At 41.6% G+C, this 20,557-nt stretch overlaps 1 protein-coding gene across 1 annotated transcript in view; it reads left to right on the top strand.

Moving 5' to 3' along the window:
* Window positions 1-812: 812 nt before the first annotated feature.
* The window catches only part of Reeld1 (reeler domain containing 1), a 43,327-nt gene continuing 23,582 nt past the window's right edge, over window positions 813-20,557 (top strand). The window contains 1 exon segment of the mRNA XM_036187568.1: window positions 813-897. Coding sequence (XP_036043461.1) covers window positions 813-897 — 85 coding nt within the window.

Genomic DNA, 20,557 nt, shown 5'->3' with positions numbered 1-20,557 from the left:
TCTGGAAACGGCAGCATCGATTTGTGTGTGAGGCTTATTACCCTGGAAGGTATAATCTGCTTCATTAGAAATAAGCTCTGTGGGAAAATTGTTTGATAATCACAGTGGCTCTTGGTGACAGCATTCCAGGCCAAGGACCCAGTCTGCAGGATTCCCTCACTCCAGAGTGACATGCCCGTCTTTGGACTGACTTGACAGAAGATGGTGCTCCAGAGGTTTGGCTTCTCGTGTGGAACAGTCTCAACATGCTGTGGCCGTGGAGCCACATCTGCAGTAGTTATTGGGGTTGGTTTGTTTTTCTTGCCCCAAAACAAATCATTGTGAAAGGAAGGTGAAGTACAGTTTTTCCCTCCCCTGATCTTCAAGAGGGTCCTGCAGCACCCATCCAATTCTAGTAGATGGCTCCTGCCCACTAATGAACTAGGCTGCTGAGTACAAGGTCAGCTGTGCTCTGATCTGAAAATCCAGCAATGGTTTTTCATCCCAGTAGCTGCTGCCTGTTCAACCATATGTGGCAGAGCAGCCATGAGTGTTTCCATTGACCAACCAGCTGTTACTACTGAAGTCCACTTGCCTCAGAAGGGGCAGGATGGACAGTACGCATCTCTCTTGCTGAGGCAAGAGATAGCCCCAAGTGGTGCCTTCTATGTTCCTCTCTGCCTGCTTACTTTCTTAAAAAGTTAGGGGAGGTGACCAGGGGAGGGGTTTGAAGAAAGGATGTTGGTAATCAGCACCTATTGAATGGTAGGTGTGGACAAGCTCTATTATATTACCCTTCTGTGGACTAGAAGAGTAAATGAGACATTGCCCCCATGGACGATGGAGGTTCACTTACAAGTATGGCTATTTATGGGACAAAGTATGCCATGCTGTCTTTTCAGATGGGCCAGAAACTTGGTAATTCATAAGTGGGTTTGATTATCACAACTATGTTCATATCTTACAACTTCATATAAACTTGGAACTGGAGAACTTTGAGGTCTGATTATTTCCATCTATCTGTTTCTTCATGGAACTATTGGTTTCACTTCCTGTTTTTACACATCCCTTTCTATCTAGCAAAAGCCAGAATTTTTGATTTAACTAAATTGTCATGCTGTATTTTTCTTTCCAGTTTGAATACCATCATCTGTAGTATTGAAGGATTTTATTTTCTTGGTAGTAGTTTGAAAGCTATACAGCAGACAGAAGTGTAAACATATTCTAGAGCTTTATAAAAATCATACAACATTTGAACAATTGAGATAGAGTAGTTTTCAGGGCCCACTTTACAAAAATGGTTAAGTCCGTGTAGACTCCATTCATTACAAGCCTCCTAATGGAAATGATGCTGGTGTGTTTGGCAAAATATAATAGGGTAAAGGAGAAGTCAGTTTTTGAAAGCCTACATAAAATTTCAAAGAAACAAGTTTATGACCACAAATTGCATACATTAGTCCAAATCACTATTCACTGTTTATATCAGAAGCCCCATTGAAATGCCAACAATAAAGGAAAAACTAAGAATTTGCTGTGTGTAACTGTTGAGTAAATGACAGGACAAGACAGCTCTCCCTCTCACCTGATGTATCATAGACAATCTCCAAATCCTAAAGGTTTGAAACAAGCCATACTTCAGGAGCCAATAGGTTAAGCTTCTCCCCTTGTGCTCACAGGAGAGTAGAAAAAAATCATTCCCTAGCTCTTGTATTTAGACTTGATGCTACTCATTTCCACTTACATTAACCAAGCAAGTTACATGGCCATAGTTTTTCCAGTAAAGAGTAATCCTTTCATGTACTCAGAAAACCAGGAATGCTGGCAAAGGTTGGTTATACCACCACGTGTGTATCAGTCATGCTTCTCCATGGAAACAGCTGATGGTGTGTATGCAGAGATAGCTATGTGAGGAATTGTCAAGTCCAGAACTTGCCGGGTGGGTCTGCAGCAGGATAGATGCGGTTTGTACTTGAATTCTGCTGCTAAATCCCCCTCTTCCTCTAAGGAGGTCAGTCTTTCTCTTAAAACATCAACTAGCTAGATGAGGCCCAGCTGCAAGATGAAGGGTGTACTGTTTGGTTCAATCTTTAAAGTGTTGATTTCATTTAGAAAATACCCACACAGGTGGGTGGTGTTGGGCCACGTGAGTATTATGGCCTAACCCATTTATCACAAAATCAGCTAGGTCTTAACTATATCTTTTGCATTATGGATGCCCTTAACAGTCCTCCATGAAGCATATAGAAGCAGAATGCTTGAGATTTTTATTGCCTTGGAAAGGGAATCCTTTCTTTAAGACTGACTTTGAGAGACGTGTGTCCTTAATGTCTTAGTTACTTAAATCAGACCAAAGACAAATTGTGGTGGCTGTTTCTTGTCAGATTAATTTACAGAATTCCTAGCTAATTCATTTCTAGATTTCAGTGGAAACACAGAACATGAAAACAGCAAAGCCTAATAGATCTTGGTGGATGATCTTGGAACCTTCAGTCTACAACATGATGTGCTTCGTGTAATGTGTTTCAAAGGTATGGGTTGTGTAACATCAGAACAATCTATGCATTAGGTTTCTATGGCTTGCATCTAAAACCCCTTGCATTTATCTTTACCTGGAGAATGCACAAACTCATTCAAAATGGTGCAATCATTAGGGCTGGACTTTACAATTTGCTTGTTTCCTCCTGACCATGAGATCTTTTCCTCTGGCACTCTAACATAGGTGCAGAGATTTCTGAGAGTTTTCCCAGCACCTCAGAGGAGTCACACAGAGATCAACTCTACACACATCCCCTCTGATGTCAGGCAGCAGAATTAATCCTGCATTCTCCCTTCATGGTCCCTAAGTAAACCTTTTTTCAGATGAAGAAACCTGAGAGTCGTTGCAGCCAGAAAAAAACGTATTATTTGATCCTACACTTGAATGCTGGGTCCCTTCATTTCTATCAGTAAATCAGTTTTCTTTCCTCCTGTTCATGGAATATAGAATCCCAAGTGTTCTGGTGGAAGCTCCACCTGAGCCCCTGGCATCCATATACCCAAAGAGTCTGGGATGATTATTTGGAAGCCCACCTCTCTCCCCAGATCCTGACCCCCTACACACACACCAGAAAGCCCGCCAAAAGTCAACCCCTCCCTGGGCCTGCTCAAGACCATGCCTACAGGCTACAAGACCTGTTTAGCCATATTTGCAATGTGATTCCTCTCTTGCCTTTCCAGGGTCACCCAGGAGTTCCTTTGCTCTGTTTACTAAACCTGGATTTATCAATTCACTTTGGTTGGATTATTATAGCAGCAGCAGCAGCAGCAGCAGCAGCAGCAGCAACGGATACCCAATAACCAGGGATTCAAAACTTATCACCAAGATGAATACATAGGTTACTGTTCTCCACATTTAAAGATGATGCTAATAGTGATTTATCACTACAAATCTGTGAGGTGACACCACACCAGGCCAAAGGAGAAGAAAGCCACCCCCTGGCTTGTGTCTACAGGCACTGTTTGCTGACTGATAGTTTTTGAAATGTCCATCTCTTAAAATTTGTTTTTTGTTTTCCCTCCAGAATCTCTCTAGTTTTAGTTAGTACTCAGCAGTCTTGTTTCTTAGCTGTCCTTAGCTGTGTCTCCACACCCAAGGCTGTGCATCATCAGGCCTGAGAATGTATCTGCCTCCTCTCCCCAGCCCAAGTCCAGCTCCATTGGTGGTCCATAAGACAGATTCTTCCACTCAGATGTTCAAGAACAACTGGAACAGTCAGATGCTCTTCAAACCATAAATGTCCACCAAAGGCTACAGGAGAAAGGTGTGCTCACCAGCTTTCTGTTGAAAGGGGTGGGGACTTTTTTAGAAGGTGGAGCCTAGTAGGCTTTTAGTCATGGGGCATGGTTTTGGGGGGCTGTATTAGAATTCCTCCCTTTCCCTTATTTTGCTGTTTCTTGGGCACCACAAGGTGAGTAGCTTTGTTTCCTCACATTTCCCTGCTGGGATGTTCTGTCCCATCACAAACAAAGTGACAGAGCCACCTGATCATGAGCAGGAAAAGCTGGAGAAAAGTAAGTTGTCTTGTTAAGTTGATTTCTCTAGTGTCATTGTGAAAGAGTGACTCATACATCTTGTCATGTGACCCCTGCTTTACCCAGCTCCCCCATTCCTTGTCATAATGCCTATACCAAGTGAGTGTACTGCTCTTAGAACCCTGACCATGTGTTTTCAGTAGTACAGCCATCTTCAGCTAGGCCATGTTGTGTTCCATGTTAAGTACATCTTGTCTTGGGTGTTTTAAAGTTTCTCAGTTTCTCTCTCTCTCTCTCTCTCTCTCTCTCTCTCTCTCTCTCTCTCTCTCTCTCTCTCTCTCTCCAGTTTAGCACAACACTCAGGAAACATTTAAAACAGAAAATTTTTCATCAAAACATATGAACAGCCCTGGTCCAATGCTCTGTTCACTTCCATGTGAGAAGAAAAGGTGAAATGTGTATGTTTAAAATATTTAAGTGCATCTCATTTGGCTGGGTGCTTCTTTTGTATGCATGAGCTGCTGGGTTTGAGCTTACAAGACATTGAACAGAATTCCTCAGTCAGTGCAGAAAATGCAATGGAGGAGTAGGTTAGTGTGACCTGAAGATTAGTAACCACTTAGAAAAGAAAGGTTGGCTAGAGAACCAGCTGGGAGAGCTGTTCAAATGTGGACTGCCTTTCCTCTCTTCAGTGTTTACTGTCTTCATCAGTTTTCTCGGATACAGGCATGAGTGATTCTTCAGGTGCTATGGACAGGCAAGGACAGAGGACTGGGCGTCAGTAAAGAAGCAGGGCCAGCTACTGCTTTTCCACAGGAAAGGTGGAGAGAGGCAAGAACACCTAATGCCCTCTTCTGGCCTCCGTGTGTACACAGACACCCACACATCCCCTCCCCCACATGTCCATACAGATACATACGTAAATGAATCTTTAAAAGATACTTGAAATTGCCAGGCAGTGGTGATGCGCACCTTTAATCCTAGCTCTCAGAGACAGAGGCAGGTGGATCTCTGAGTTCAAGGCCAGCTTAGTCTACAGAGCGAGTTCCAGGACAGCATAGAGAAACCCTGTCTGGAAGAAAAAAAAAACAAAAACTTAAAACAGTTCATGTGATGTATTAGGATTTTCCAGGGACACAAAACCAATGATAGAAATACACCCACATGATACAGACTTTAGGGTTTACTGTAAGCTAGTGACTGTCACAATTGTAGAAGCTGAGAAATTGCCATGCTGCAGTTGTAAGAAAGCTTAAGAACTGGAATTGAATGACACAGATGTTTCTAACATGGACTAGTGCCCCAGCAGTCAGCGCATCCAGCTGTCTTCTTTACTCAGATCTTAGTAACCTGGGCTTGGATAATGCCTGCCTACACAAGGGTGGGCCACTGCTTTCTCGGACCACCATTAAAAGTCACTTCTCCCAATCCTTGTCCCGGACACCCAGAAATAATGCTTAATCAGTTACCTAACCATCCCAAGTTTCACAAATGACACACACACACACACACACACACACACACACACACACACACACGTGCGCGTGCACAAAAAAATTTTTAAGAAAGAAAAAGAAAAAAGCTTTAAAAATCAACAAAACCTGCTGTGTGTGTATTGGATTTTGTCTATAATCATAGATAGCATTTGGGAGGCTGAGACAGGAGGATCAAAAATTTCCAGGCCAGCCTAGTCTATATAGTGAGTGGGACCTTGTCTCCAAAAAAATACAGTTAATGAATGGATCAAAGACAGAAATCTCAGGAGAATTTGAAAAAAACAGTTTGCATACCATATATACCTTTAAATAATTGGGCTATATGAAGTAAGTCTTAACTTGGGACCTCCCTCTGTCTTTATTTCAAGCCTTATTTCTTTGTGCCTAACAGAAAAACAGCACAGGTTAGCACTGCTCTATTTGAATTGGGTGTAATATTTTCTTGCTTCAATGTAGCTCCTTCAGTACACGTGTGAGTTGGGCCATGGAAGGAACTCCAGGTGTGCTGACTGGAGGGTACTGCACTCCTTCACCTTGTGAGCAAACCCACAGGAGGCATGGCAAAGATGGCGCTAAGGCAGTGTTGCTGGCATGGTTTGTGAAGACAGCCTCAAGGTTGATACTCTGGTGTGAACATAGGGCAGCTGTGGGGAGTCTGCAGTTTCTCCTAATTTTCTGATTGTGTATGTATGTGTGTAGCAAGCTTGTGAAGATGGGCATCCTAATGAGCGAGTGATGTGCTCAGAGGACCCATGGAATTCAAAGACCTGAGATGCTGGCAGCAGAGGCAGATGCAACATTACAGGATGCTGAGGCACTGCCCAGAGACTCCCTCCACCTGCTGCACACCCGTTGGACAAGGAAGCCTGCCTGCGTGCTGGAGAATTGTGATATAGCAGACCCGAGGCTGGTTTGGGGTCACTATGGTCTGGAGTTGAGGGTCATAAAACAAAAAGGAGCAATCTGTCCTGTGGAGACAGCCTATGAAAGGGAACCAGAGAACTGTTTGGAGTTTGCTTTTCATAGATGCCTTGAAAAATATTTTACAGCCAGGCAGTGGTGGCACACACCTTTAATCCCAGCATTTAGAGGCAGAGGCAGGTGGATCTCCGTGAGTTCAAGGCCAGCCTGGTGTACTGAGTGAATTCCAGGAGAGGTAGAGCTACATAATGAAACCCTGTCAAGAAAAGAACAACATCACAAAGAAACATTTTGCTTTTTCCCTTTATTGAAAGATAGATTCTTTTCTCATACTATCCTGGTTATAGTTTCCCACTACCCCATCCAGTTCCTCGCTATCTTCCCTCCCCTCTGGATCTACTTCCTTTCTGTCTCATTAGAAAAGTGTAGCCGGAATGTTTCTCAGTTCCGCCTGGCCCCGTGACCCCAAAGACACTTATAAAACAATCACTCCAAGGTTTATATTAATTACGAACTTTATGGCTTATGGCTTCAGTTTCTGGCTAGCTAACTCTTTCATCTTAAATTAACCCATTTTTATTTATGTATTGCCACGTGGCTGTGGCATTACCAGTCTGCTGGCATCTTGTTGCTTCTTAGATGGTGGCTGGTGTCTCTCTCAACTCCACCCATCTTCTCTCTGTATCTCTGCTTGGATTTCCTGCCTGGCTGTAAGCTTTCTTGCTATAGGCCAAAACAGTTTTATTTATTATCCAATGGGAACCACACATATTCACAGCATACAGAAAGACATCCCACAGCACTTCCCCTTCTCTGTCTAATCAGAAAGGAAGGTTTTAACTTTAACATAGTAAAATTACATATAACAAAACAGTTATCAAGCAAGAATTACAGTTACAATATCTAGTCTATTTGTATTTTGCAAAATTAAAGAAAATTTTATATCCTATCTTTGTAAGTCTAAAGTTTTATATCTAATTTATCTTTTATTATGACTAAGGACAACTAACAGGCTTCTAAGAGATAACAACCAAACATGACAAAATAAAATATAATAAAATTAAGCAAAAACTATTGTGACAAAGTTGGACAAAGAAATCCAACAGGAAGAAAAGAGTCCGAAGAGCAGGCACAAGGGTTGGAGATCCACTCATTCTCACAGTCAGGCGTCCCATAAAAATACTAAGCTAATAGCTATTATTATAACTATTTTACACAGAAGACCTGGAGCAGACTCTTGTAGTCCCTGTGCTTATTCCTTCAGCCTCTTTTAGGTCATATGCACCCTGCTTAGTTGATTCGTAGGGCATTGTTCTCCTAGTGTCCTCCATCTTCAGCCTTCTCTTCAGTGGGATTCTCCGAGCTCTGAGGGAGGGATTTCATGGTCCACATATGTCTGGCTGTGGGTCTCTGCATCTGTTCCCAAATGCTGCTGGAGGAAGTCTCTCTGATGATGACTGAATGTGGCACTGGTCTATGAGTATAGCAGAATATTACTAGGGTTTTTTTTGTGTGGATTTTGTTTGTTTTTGTTTCTTGTTTTTTTGGGTTTTGTTTTTGTTTTTGTTTTGTTTTTGACCAATAGTGTTTGGTTTTACCCTAGATCTCTGGATTAGTCTCTGGTTCTTGGTTACCCAAGCAATGTCAGGTTTGGGTTCCTTCTCATGGAGTGGGCCTTAGATCAAGTCAGACATTGGTTGGCTACTCTATGCCACAATTGCCCTGGCATATTTTGCAGGACAGATTGTAGGTCAAAGGTGCTAGAGGGATGTCTTTCTGTACGCTGTGAATATATGTTGTTCCCATTGTATGGCAAGGCAGTGTAGAGGCAGGTGGCAAATCCACAGAGAGAGACTCTAGCCTGCTGCCAAGGAACAACATGCAGACCAGTAAGCCACGGAACATGTGGCAAGACATAGATTAATAGAAATGGGTTAATATAAGATATAAGAGCTAGCTGGCAAGAGGCCTGCCATAGACTATATAATTTTTAAATAATATTAAGCCTCTAAGTGATTTTTTTTCTTTTCTTTTCGTTGTTTTTTGTTTTGTTTTGTTTTGTTTTTTTGAGCTGAGGATCGAACCCAGGGCCTTGCGCTTGCTAGGCAAGCACTCTACCACTGAGCTAAATCTCCATCCCAAGTGATTATTTTATAAGTGGTTGCAGGACTGTGGAGCTGGGCAGGACCAAAGAAACCTTCAGACTACACAAAGGTTTTGTGTCCACATTTCTCTTTTCATAGGCTGCAGAGTACCTTTCTGCACCAAAGAGACTATAGAATGCAGGGGTGAGGGCTTCATGTAAGCACCAGCTCTTGTTCAGTGGGTGCTGTCCTCAGCAATGGGGTCTGTTGTCAGTTTACAACGAGAAGCCTTTTGTCTTAGCAACAGCCTAGATTGGGGATTTCCATGTGACCCCCATGGGCCATCAATTCAATTAAATGCACCCTTATCCCACCACTGGAAGCCTCACTTGGCTATAAGAAATGGCCAGTTAAGACTACATATCCCCATTACTAGGAGTCCCTGTTTGGATCACCTTCATAGATTCCAGGAAGTTTCCATTGTACTAAATTTCCACACTACCTCCCCAATGCATGTCTCATTCCAACTATCTCTACACACTCTCCCTTCACCCATTCCCCGCAACCTGCCTCAAACTGCCCATAAAGTCTATTTTCCTTTCCCAAGAAGATCCCTGCATCCCTCTAGATTTCTTCTCTTTACCTAACATCTCTGGGTCTACAGATTATAGCTTGGTTTTCATTTATGTAATGGCTAATATCCCCTTATAAATGAGTATACACCATATTTGTCATTCTGGGTCTGGGTTACCTCACTCAGGATAATTTTTTATACTTCCATCCATTTGCCTGTAAATTTCATGATGTCATTTTTTTTTTACTTTTATCTGCATTTATTTTATGCTGAATTTATTCCCATGCCATAAGTGTTTGTTTCTTTGGTTTCTTCTGGGATAGCTTTTCTTCTGCACAACTTCCTCTTCTGGCTTTGGAACAGTTTGTTTCTTTTCAGTGAGGATCATCTCGATGTGGCAGGGGGAGCTCATGTACAGGTTAATCCAGCCATGAGCTCTGTAAGTTTGTCGGTGCATCTTAGGTGCTGTATTCACTGGATGTGTTCAATAACTGGAAAATCTACATCTAAACCTTTAAGTTCAGCATCACTCTGCATTTTTAAGCATGTGCAGCAAAAATTCAGCACTCTTTTTAGGCCAGCGGCCCTGTGTCCAGCCCAGGAATGGTATGGCTGGGTCTTGAGGTAGATAGATTACTGATTTTCTGAGAAACCACCATATTGATTTTCAGCCACTTAGCTGAAGGTGTGTATCAGTGTAGGAGTTCCCTGGTTGAGTTTTTTTGGTCACTTATATAATATATTTTCAGCAAATAGCAAAACTTTGACTTCTTCCTTTCCAATTTGTATCCCCTTGATCTCCTTTAGTTGTCTTATTGCTCTAGCTAGAACTTTAAGTACTATATTGAATAGATGTGGTGAGAGTAGACAGCCTTGTCTTGTTCCTGATTTTAGTGGGATTACTTTGAGTTTCTCTCTATTTAAGTTGATGTTGGCTATGAGCTTGCTGTAAATTGCCTTTATTATGTTGAGATATGTCACTTATATCCCTAATCTGTCCAGGTCTTTTATTATAAAGGAGTGTTGGATTTTGTCAAAGACCTTTTCTGCAGCTAATGAGATGATCATGTATTTTTTTTTTCTTTTGGTCTGTTTATATGGTGAATTGCATTGATTGATTTTTCATATATTGAACCATCCCTACATCTCTGAGATGTGGCCTACTTGATCATGGTGAATCATCTTTTTGATGTGTTCTTGGATTTGGTTTGTGAGTATTATTTTTGCATCTTTATTTATAAGAGAAAGTGGCCTATAATTCATTTTCTTTGTTATGTCTTTATGAAGTTTAGGTATCAGGATAACTATGGCCTTATGAGTTGGGCAGTGTCCCTTCTGTTTCTTTTTTGTGGAATAATTTGAGGAGTATTGGCATTAACTTTTCTTTGAAATTCTGGTAGAATTCAGTGCTAAAACTGCCTGGCCAGGGGCTTTTTTTTGGTTGGGAAACTTTTAATGACTGCTTCTGTTTCCTTAGAAGTTATAGGTCTATTTAAATTGCTTATCTGATCTTGATTTAACTTTGGTAAGTGATATCTATCGAGAAAATTATCCATTTTTTTAAAAAAAAATTCTTACAATTTGATTGAGTACAGGTTTTTAAAGTATGTACTGATGATTCTCTAGATTTGCTCATGTCCCCCTTTTTATTTCTGATTTTGTTAATTTGGATATTCTCTTTGCCTTTTAATTAGTTTGGACAAAGGTTTGTTGATTTTCTCAAAAAACCAACTTTTTGTTTCATTGACTCTTTGTTTATATTTTGTTGATTTCAGCCCTCAGTTTCGATTATTCCTTGCCATCTGCTCCTCTTGGGTATGATTACTTCTTTTTTGTTCTAGAGCTGTTAAGTTACTAGTATGAGATCTCTCCAATATTTTTTAATGTAGGCCTACATAAAGTTTCCTCTTAGTACCATTTCCATTGTTTTCCATAAGTTGGGTATGCTGTGTATTCATTTTCATTGAATTCTAGAATGTCTTTTATTTATTTATTCATCTATCTATCTATCTATCTATCTATCTATCTATCTATCTATCTATCTATCTATTTGTTTATTTATGTCTTGACCCATTTTTCATTCAGTAGAGAGTTGTTTATTTTCCATGAGTGTGTCAGGGTTTTTATTGCTGTGAAGAAACACCATGACTACAACTCTTATAAAGGAAAACATTTAATTGGGGCTAACTTACAGCTCAGAAGTTTAGTCCATTATCCATGGAGAGTGGCATGCAGCTAGACATAATGATGGGCAATGAGCTAAGAGTTCTACATCTTGATCTGCAGGAAGCAAAAGGAGTCTGTGTCCCACACTAGCCATAGCCTGAGCAAAGGAGACCTCAAAGCCCACCCCCACAGTGACACACTTCCTCCAACAAGGCCACACCTACCCAAGAAAGCCACACCTCTTACTAATGTCAGTCCCTATGGGGACTATTTTCTTCCAAACCACCACAATGAGTATAAGCTTTCTGTTGTTGATTTCCAGCTTTAATCTGTGATGGTCTGATAGGATGTAGGCAGTTATTTCAATTTTCTTGTATCTGTTGAGACTTGCTTTGTGTCTGAGATTATGGTTGATTTTGGACAAAGTTCTGTGAAGTTCAGAGAAGAAGGTTATATTTTGTGTTTGGGTGAAATGGTGTGTAAAAATCTGTTAAGTACATTTGGTTTATAATGTCTATTAGCTCTAGTATTCTCTGTTATTTTTTTGTCTGGATGCCCTGTCCATTGGTGAGAGTGGGTATTGAAGTCTCCCACTACCAGTGTGTGAGGGTCAATATGTAATTTAAGCTTTAGTAGTGTTTCTTTTACAAACTTGGGTGCCCTTGTGTTTAGGGCATAGATGTTAAGACTTGAAATGTTATCTTGGTGGATTTTTCTTTGATGAGTATGTAATATCCTTACATATTTCTTTTGATTAATTTTGGCTTGAAGTCTATTTTGTTAGATAGAATGGCTAGCTATAGCAGCTTGCTTCTTAGGTCCATTTGCTTGGAAAATCTCTTTCCAACCCTTTACCCTGAGGTAATGTCTGTCGTTGATGTTGAGGTGTGTTTCTTGGATGTAGCAGAAGGATGGATTCTGTTTTCACATATCTTCTGTTGGTCTTTGTCTTTTTTTTTTTTTTAGTGATTGGAGTCCATTGATATTGAGAGATATCAATGATCAATGATTATTAATTCCTGTTACTTTGTTGTTGGTGGTGGTAGTGTGTGTGTGTGTGTGTGTGTGTGTGTGTGTGTGTCCTTTCTTTTGATTTTGCTAGTGTGAGATTATTTCATGTGTTTTCATATGTGTATTAACCTCCTTAGGTTGAAATTTTCCTTCTAGCACCTTCTGTAGGGCTGGATTTGTAGATAGATATTTAAATTTGACTTTATCATGGAATGTCTTATTTTATCCTTCTACGGTGATTGAAAGTTGTGCTGGGTATAGTAGTCTGGGCTGGCATCTGTGGTCTCTTAGAATCTGCAGCACATCTGTCCAGGCCCTTCTGGATTTTAGAATCTCCACTGACAAGTCAGGTGTAATTCTAACAGGTCTGGCTTTAAATATTATTTGGTCTTTTTCCCTTGCAGCTTTTAATATTATTTCTTTGTTCTGTATGTTTTGTGTTTTGATTATTGTGTGGAAAGGGGACTTTTCTGGTCCAGTCTATTTGGTGTTCTGTAAACTCTTTGTACCTTTATAGGCATGTCCTTCTTTAAGTTAGAAATTTTTTCTTCTATGATTTTATTGAAAACATTTTTCTGGGCCTTTGAGCTGATATTCTTCCTCTTCCTCTATTCCTTTTAGTCTTAGGTTTGGTCTTTTCATGGTGTTCCAGATTTCCTGGATGTTTTATGTCAGGAGTTTTTTAGATTTAACGTTTTTTGTTGTTGTTGTTGTTTTACCAATGTATCCATTTCTTCTATCATATCTTCAACACTGAGATTCTCTTTTCCATCTCGTATTCTGTTGGGAGAAGCTTGCCTCTGTAATTCCTGTTTGAATTCCTAAATTTTTCATTTCCAGAACTCCCTCAGTTCATGTTTTCTTTATTGCTTCTATTTCCATTTCCAGGTCTTGAACAGTTTTATTAGTTTCCTTCAGTTTTTTTTTTTTCTTGGCTTTCTTTAAGGGATTTATTCCTTTCCTCCAGTTGTTTGTTTTTGTTTTCCTGGGTTCATTTAAAGGATTTATTTACTTCCTCTTTAAGGACCTCTATCATCTTCATACAGTTGGTTTTATGGTCTTTTTCTTGTGCTTCAGCTATGGTGGAATATTCAGGGCCTGCTGTGATAGAATAGTTGGGCCCTAGTAAAGACATTGCCCTAGATGTTGTTGATTCTGTTTTTAAGCTGGTATTTCGGCATCTGGGTTTGGAATGATTAAAGGTCTATGTGCTAATTTCTGGTCTTGTCTTTGCTGAATGGGTGTTTTGTTCCTTGGTTTCTGTTTCCTCTCTAGATTTTCAATGTCTGTGTGTTGCCTGTTTTCCTAGCCTGTTGAGCTGGTGTGTTTAGAGGGAATGCCTGCTTCTGTTGGAGGCTGGGATACTGGGATGAGTTGGGGGAAGAAAGGTTGGAGGAGAAGGTCTTTGTGATCTGTTGGAGATGTCAGAGAGAGAAAGGAGAGCACAGAAGATTTCCTGCTACTGAGCTGGGGATGTGATTTGGGGGTTGGATCTCAGGAGCAGAAGGAGAGGTGTGGGTCCACCTTCAGCCTACTTGTTGCTCATGGAGGAGCTGCCCTAGGATTGGCAAGGGGTGCCTGCTGGAGTTGGGGTCTGGGACATAGCCAAAAGGGGGATAAGGGAGGTGATAAGGGGGTGGTTTGTGGGATCCATAGGAGATGTGGATAGGAGTGAGGGAAGGCTGTAGCTAGTGTTCTGTTACAATGCTAGAAATGAGTCTGGGAACACAGAGAGAGAAGTCTATGGGCAGCCTTACCTGGTTTTTGGCAGATGTGGCCTGTGTTGAAAAATATTTTGAAGGAAGAAAATGTAAAAGTCTGAGACAGAGCTTTGACATTATTTTGGTTTTTGTTGTTGTTTTGGGGGTTTTTTGTTTTGTTTTGTTTTTCAAGACAGGGTTTCCCTGTGTAGCTTTGCGCCTTTCCTGGAACTCACTTAGTAGCCCAGGCTGGCCTCAAACTCACAGAGATCCATCTGGCTCTGCTTCCCGGGTGCTGGGATTAAAGACGTTCGTCACCACCGCCCAGCAACATTTTTATTTTGGTATTCTCCATCATCAAGCAGGATAGGGGATGAACCCATTTATTTCTTTCCACTGCAGATAGGAACTTTCCCTTCCCTTTGTGCTTCCTCCATGTTTCCTTTCCTTCTTTCATTGCTGGAGATTGGATCCAGGACCTCATGTGTGCCAAGCACTCACTCTGTCCTGGCCTTATCCCCAGCCCTGGACCACCTCTTAGATGCTGTGACTGCCATTGTTCTGGGGGAGAAATGGCAGGATAGAAGAAAGGAGAATAGAGAATAATATTTAGAGTCTCAAACATAAGTGCTACATTAATTTTAACCAAGAGACAACAACAATATTTATAATTTCAAAGCATTCTCTGAGAAATTGCCCTTGAGAGAAGGAAGGGAAAACACTAGTAATACTAGTCCAGTATTATGATGAGGACTCGGGAAGTGAAGTCATGGCTAATGGCTTTTACCTATACACACTGGGAGCAAATGTTCCACAGTCAGTTTGCCAGTTGATAGTGGACTTATAGGTTTAGAATGTCAGGTCTTCAATGAGAGAAAGTTCCAGGTCTTTTCCAGATCTTTACCATGCTTAGAGAAGCAGGAAATTGAACTCATATCTTTAGTAAGCCCTCAAGACTCACCACACCCTATTTTCTTGACCACACAATGACCCTTTGGACTGTATAGAGGTCAGGAGGATGGCCCAGAGCTGTTCTGCAGGAGCCTGGACTTCCTTTGACGTCAGAGAAGTCAACCTTTCTGTTCCTCGGTTTCCTGATCAGAACATTTTATGGGACAGTGGTGAATTACACCAAAGTGCTGTCCATGGGAGTCCATGAAAATCATGGACTTCTGAACAGAGAGATGCCTATATCCTGGTTAGCTTGTGTCTCTAGTTAAATTATAGTGTGTGAAGTATATGTGCATAATTGCACATGCCCATGCCTGTATGGAATTCAAAGGATGCCAGGTGTTTCTTTTCTATCACTCTTCATTCTATCTCCTTGAGACATGGCTCTCACTGAATCTGGACTAGACCATCAGCCAGCAAGGCCCAGTGACTCTCCCATCTCCATCCTCTATAGTTCTGGGGTTACAGGTGTGTGCTACAACATCTCGCTTTTACATAGGTGCTGGGGATCCAAACTGGGTCCTTATTTCTGTATATCGAGTGCTCTTATTCATTTCACCATCTTCCCAGCCCTCTGCTAAATTATTTAACATGATTTACAGCATGCTTGGTACTGTACTTGAGAGGACAGGGCAGATGCTACAAGATCTCAGAGATCAGTTTCCTGAGACTGAGTAAGCAGTTTCTGAGGGAGCCATGAACAAGGGACAGTCAATCTCCAACACCCCTGATAGCAAGGATGAAGAGGCCTGGTACATGCAGTATCAGGCCAGGCCAGGCCTGAGCCACAGTCAGCAGTTCAAGGTGATAACCAAATAAGGACAGAGCTTGAGACTTGTCCAGTCCTCCCCCAAATGGGAAAAACTGTAGCCTTAGCCAGCCCCTACTAGCCCTGGCCAGTAAGAACATACTAATATGATTGCCACTTGCTTAAGCCTGTCATATCTAAGATGACTTAGGACTCCCCTTCAGCAGTACTTAAACGGGGCCTGTGAGCTCCTCTTGGGGTCATCACCATTTGCCATTGTGTGGAACGGACAGCCCCAGCATGATGGAGTGACAAACACTCCTGCTGATAATAGATGTATGTGGTGGTCTTTTGTGGGACTTCTCCAGGACCCAAACATACTATGGTACTAATGCACTGGGCTAGGCAGTTATAAAATGTTTCCTACTCACTAGGAGCATAGAGATAGGTTTCCAGAAAAGACAGCCGACCTAGAGCTGATCAGCTGCAGTTCAGGGCAGTGGTAGGCCAGGTGCCTACAGGGGCATCAAGTGTGTACATAGCAGTGTGACATAACAGTCACAGAGGTTCACCAGAGTGAACCAATGAGCCAATGAGTGCTTTTTCCTATTCAAAGGGAACAGGAAATTCTTTCCACACCCCAGGATCTTCTCTTTGTATGCTGCTATAACAGCACATGGTTGCATCCTTGCTAGCCGCTTATCTCGTTGTTTGTAATTTTCTACTGTTACACTGGTCTCCATTACCAGCCCTAGAGAGCAGAGTGCGCTCGTTCATCTTTATAGCCTCCAGCACTTGACCTGCACTTGTTGGCATTTAGTAAAGGTTGGCTGGAGAATGGGTGCTCAGACCATACTTCCACCATTTATAACACTGACTGCCACTAGCGCCCCCTTTCAGATGCTGTACTGATTGTGTTATTTTTCCAAGCTTTCTAAACACCAGTCATTTCGGACCCCTCTTTAGCCTCCTTAACAAACAGTTTCCAAAGGATCTGTTTCCTTTATTAGCAACTCAGTTGGGGGTATTGGGAGCATCATTTTATTTCTGGGTAGTTGCAACAAACTGCTGACCCTCACCATTATAACCTCCTTCAACTCCCCTCTGCTGGTCTGTCTATCCCTCCCTATTTATCCAAACTCCAAGATTTGGCCAATTTCTCTTGTTTTTAATTGAGTTGTTCTGATACCTCAGACCCTTATTTTTATCTTTATTCTGACAACAGCATCTTATCATTGCTACAGTGCCTAGTCCTTACTACATCCTTGTGAGAAACCAAATTCTTGCCCTATTTTACAGATGGGAAAACTGAGGCTCTTCAGTATGAACTTGCCCAAGGTCATACAGCTGACATTTGCTGCCTAACTTCAGAACTGTGTGTGTGTGTGTGTGTGTGTGTGTGTGTGTGTGTGTGTGTGTGTGTATGAGAAAGAAAGAGAGGGAGAGAGAGAATTTCACTATGTTGCCTATATTTACCTTGAACTCACTCATGTAACTTGTTCTGGCCTCAAACTATCCAGCATCCTGCCTCGACCTCCTGGGAGAGTGCTCTAATGGTAAGTATGTGCCATACCTGGCCAGAGTTCCATACCTCACCTCAAGCAAAATGTCACTTTCTAGAGAAGTCCTATTGGTAGTTTCTTATATCAACATTGCATGTCCATGATAACCATTCAAATGTGAATGGTAGGCAGGGAATATTGCTCAGTGGTAGAGTACCTGTCTAGTACACACTAGGCCTGGGGTTCGGTCCTCAGCATACCAACAAAAAGGAAAAAAGGAAAGAAGGGAGGGAGGGAGGGAGGGAGGAAGGAAGGAAGGAAAGAAGGGAAAGAGAAAAGAAAAAGACCCCCATGTAGTGTAAACACTGTTTATTTGAGAGTGAAGGAGGAGAGGCCAAGTAAACGCAATAGCACTACATTATTCTTGCTTTTAATGATAAAAAGTATAAGAATGTTTGCATAGAAAACAGGCAAAGTTGAAGTTGGGCTTGAAGAGAAATGTGGAAATTTCTTTCTTAGTGACAATCTGAGCACTTTAGAAATCTGTAAGAATTTTTATTTATTTCCATTTTAATCTATGAAAAGATTAAACTGTTCATTGTATTAAAGGTACCAGAGTCAGCAATATCCATGTAAAGACACTGATCAGTTTCAGTGGAAGTTCATGACCACAGAATGGAGCAAAAATGTCTTATGAGTTCATACAGGTGCTTTCCTGGGACTGTGAAGGACAGGTCCAGAGCCAGCCTGGAACTGTGAGCTCAACACCATTGTGCTATCTGAGGATGCTCTCAAACCAGGAGTGATGCAGAAGGTGTCCATGGTGGTGATTATGGACCAGACCTGAATCCATGTAAAGATGTCTTAAGAGCAGCTCATTCTTCTATTTTTGTGTCTAAATAAAGCATTAAGCACATGTATAGTTCCCTCACTGGAAGAAATCTAAGGGATTACTCAATTCATACATTTTATTTTAAATCCAGAGCAACCCAGAGAAGGTAAGAGATTTGCCAAAGAACACAAAATGTCTGACTTATAATCACAGAACTCGCCACAAGACTTCCCTGTGTGTGGCATTAATATAACTGTCTGGTCAGGGCCGAGGGATGACAGTGTGATAGATTTTGTCCAGGTATGTCAGTCCAGCCAAACTGCTAGTATGAAATGACCTCCATCATAGTGGTGAAAGGAAAGTGATGCTTTCTTACTTGGTAGGACACACAGCTGGGGGTGTGTTGGGAAGACTGAAGCCCTGCTCACAGCTCTTTCTCTTGCTTCAGATTTAGGCTTCTTCCTTTACTATCTGTCACTGGCTCCTGGGGACTGCAGGATGCCTCTGTTGAGCACAGGCACCGTCTCCCTCCTGAGACATGTATGTTCATCCTGTGTGTCATTCCCACATCATGTGCTAATTCTGTTGCTTTCCACATCACTGACATGTCACTAGCATCTTGGTGTATGAGTATAGACTTACCTTTATTTTCACTCTATAGATGAGACTGCAGTGCTACTCGGAAGCCAAGCTACCCTGAGGAACCCTATGTGCCATAGCTTAAAAGCTCTGAATTTGGGGCAAGATGTGGGAGGACTGGAAGTTAGGACCCCCTATGGAATGGAGTGGCAGCATTGCATTATCGACTGTTGCTTCAGTGAGGTGACTTATTAGCTACTCTCTTGACTAGTTCTTGCTCCAGGTAAGCACTGTACACACGTACTGTTATATTACCTGTTTTAGTCTTCGGGCACAAATCCTCACCTTACACATCTTGCATATGGAATCTTGCAGCATCAGACCTGACCCTACACCAGTGCTTACCTACTCTCTCTAGCACACACTGGTGCTATCATCCACCAAGTGTGGTTCCTGAGCACTTGACATTCGGCTAGTCTGAACTGAGATGTGTTACAAGTAAAAGATATACAGTGAAGACATGGATAGGTGGCTCAGTGATTAAGAACATTTGCTTCTTGAAGAGGGTTGGAGTTCAGTTCCCAGCACCCACATGGCATCTCACAGCTCATTTTAACTCCAGTTCTAGGAGCTCTGACACCCTCTTCTGGCTCCATGGGACTTCATGAATGTAGTACACACATATACATGTAGGCAAAACTCTCATACACATAAAAAAAAATCTTTTTTTAAAAAAAGATATTCAATTCTGAAATGTCAAAGATTACTATGTAAAAAGTACAAAATATCTTGCTAATAATATTTTGCACTGGTTGCATATGAATTATTTGTAACATAGTCAGTACATAGATACCCAAAAATGAATGGTGTTACTTTTAGTTTTTACAAGACACATAGGCAACTTCGTTGTACATGTGCCTTCATTCTTTCTTTTCAGCATTCATGTGGAGTTGCTGACTATGTTTATTTGTTGTCAGCCGGTGAAAAGGTGTGGAAATGACAGGCATCATAAGCTGTGTCTAGAGGTAATCTTCTAGTTTCAAAAACAAATGTCACCTGAGTGAATGGTGAGATTAAGTATCACTTGAGTAAAGAGTGGGTTACAAACTTTAGGCTCCATTTGACACAGGAGCCTTTATGCAGTCTCCAGGTGACCACACAAACTTAGAAAAGAGGGTGAATAACGGTGATGGGAAGACTCTTCCCTGAACTTTCTAGACCTCTTCAATTTTCTCATGATTTAGCAAGGATTGAGATTTCCTCCATCTTTATGGGACAGAAACTCAGAGGCCCTGCATTTAATGTATTGGTTTCCATGTAGGAGAGGTCCTGCAGTCATAGGTCACAGAAGTTCAAATTCCCTGAGTGTTTATAGTCTCTTAAGACTTTCTGAGGTAGAGACTCGATGCCTGATGATGAGACAGTCACTCTCTAGAGCAAGTCCCCCACTCCATGTCACCCTTGACATCAATCCCAGGATTCTCTCAGTGATACTCTGCAGTCTGTGAAATACCAAATCCTACAAGGCTACCTACCAACACCCCAGTCACTCCTCTTTACCATTTCTCACAGCTGTAATGACGATGCTGGTACTTGTGTTGCCCCAGGAACCCATTTTGAGAACTACTATGCTAAGGCTCCATGCTATTACTGGAGGTGATTCTGGGTTGGTTTTGGTTGTTACTTTTTGGTTTGGTTTGGTTTGGTTTTGGTTTTGAGACAAGGTTTTTATATAGCCCTGGCTGTTCTAGAACTCACTAAAAGTATGTTTTAAAAACCTAGCTTGTTTTGTATTGTTTTTTGAGGCAGGCAGTCCTGCCAGGTAGCCCACACTGGCCTCTAACTAGACATCTTTCTACTACAGCCTATTGAATGCTTGGGTTACAGGCATGAGCCACTATGCCCAGCTCAGGCAATTCTAAAGTTTGTGAACTCCAGTTCTAGCATAATACATGTGGAAAGAATACTCTATGTGAGATTTTTTTAGGGCCAAGCTTTGCTGT

This window comes from Onychomys torridus, chromosome 5 (assembly GCF_903995425.1).
Source record: "Onychomys torridus chromosome 5, mOncTor1.1, whole genome shotgun sequence".
Classification (NCBI taxonomy): domain Eukaryota; kingdom Metazoa; phylum Chordata; class Mammalia; order Rodentia; family Cricetidae; genus Onychomys; species Onychomys torridus.
The sequence above is the reverse complement of the archived record's forward strand: the minus strand, read 5'-3'. Positions and strand labels throughout refer to the sequence as shown.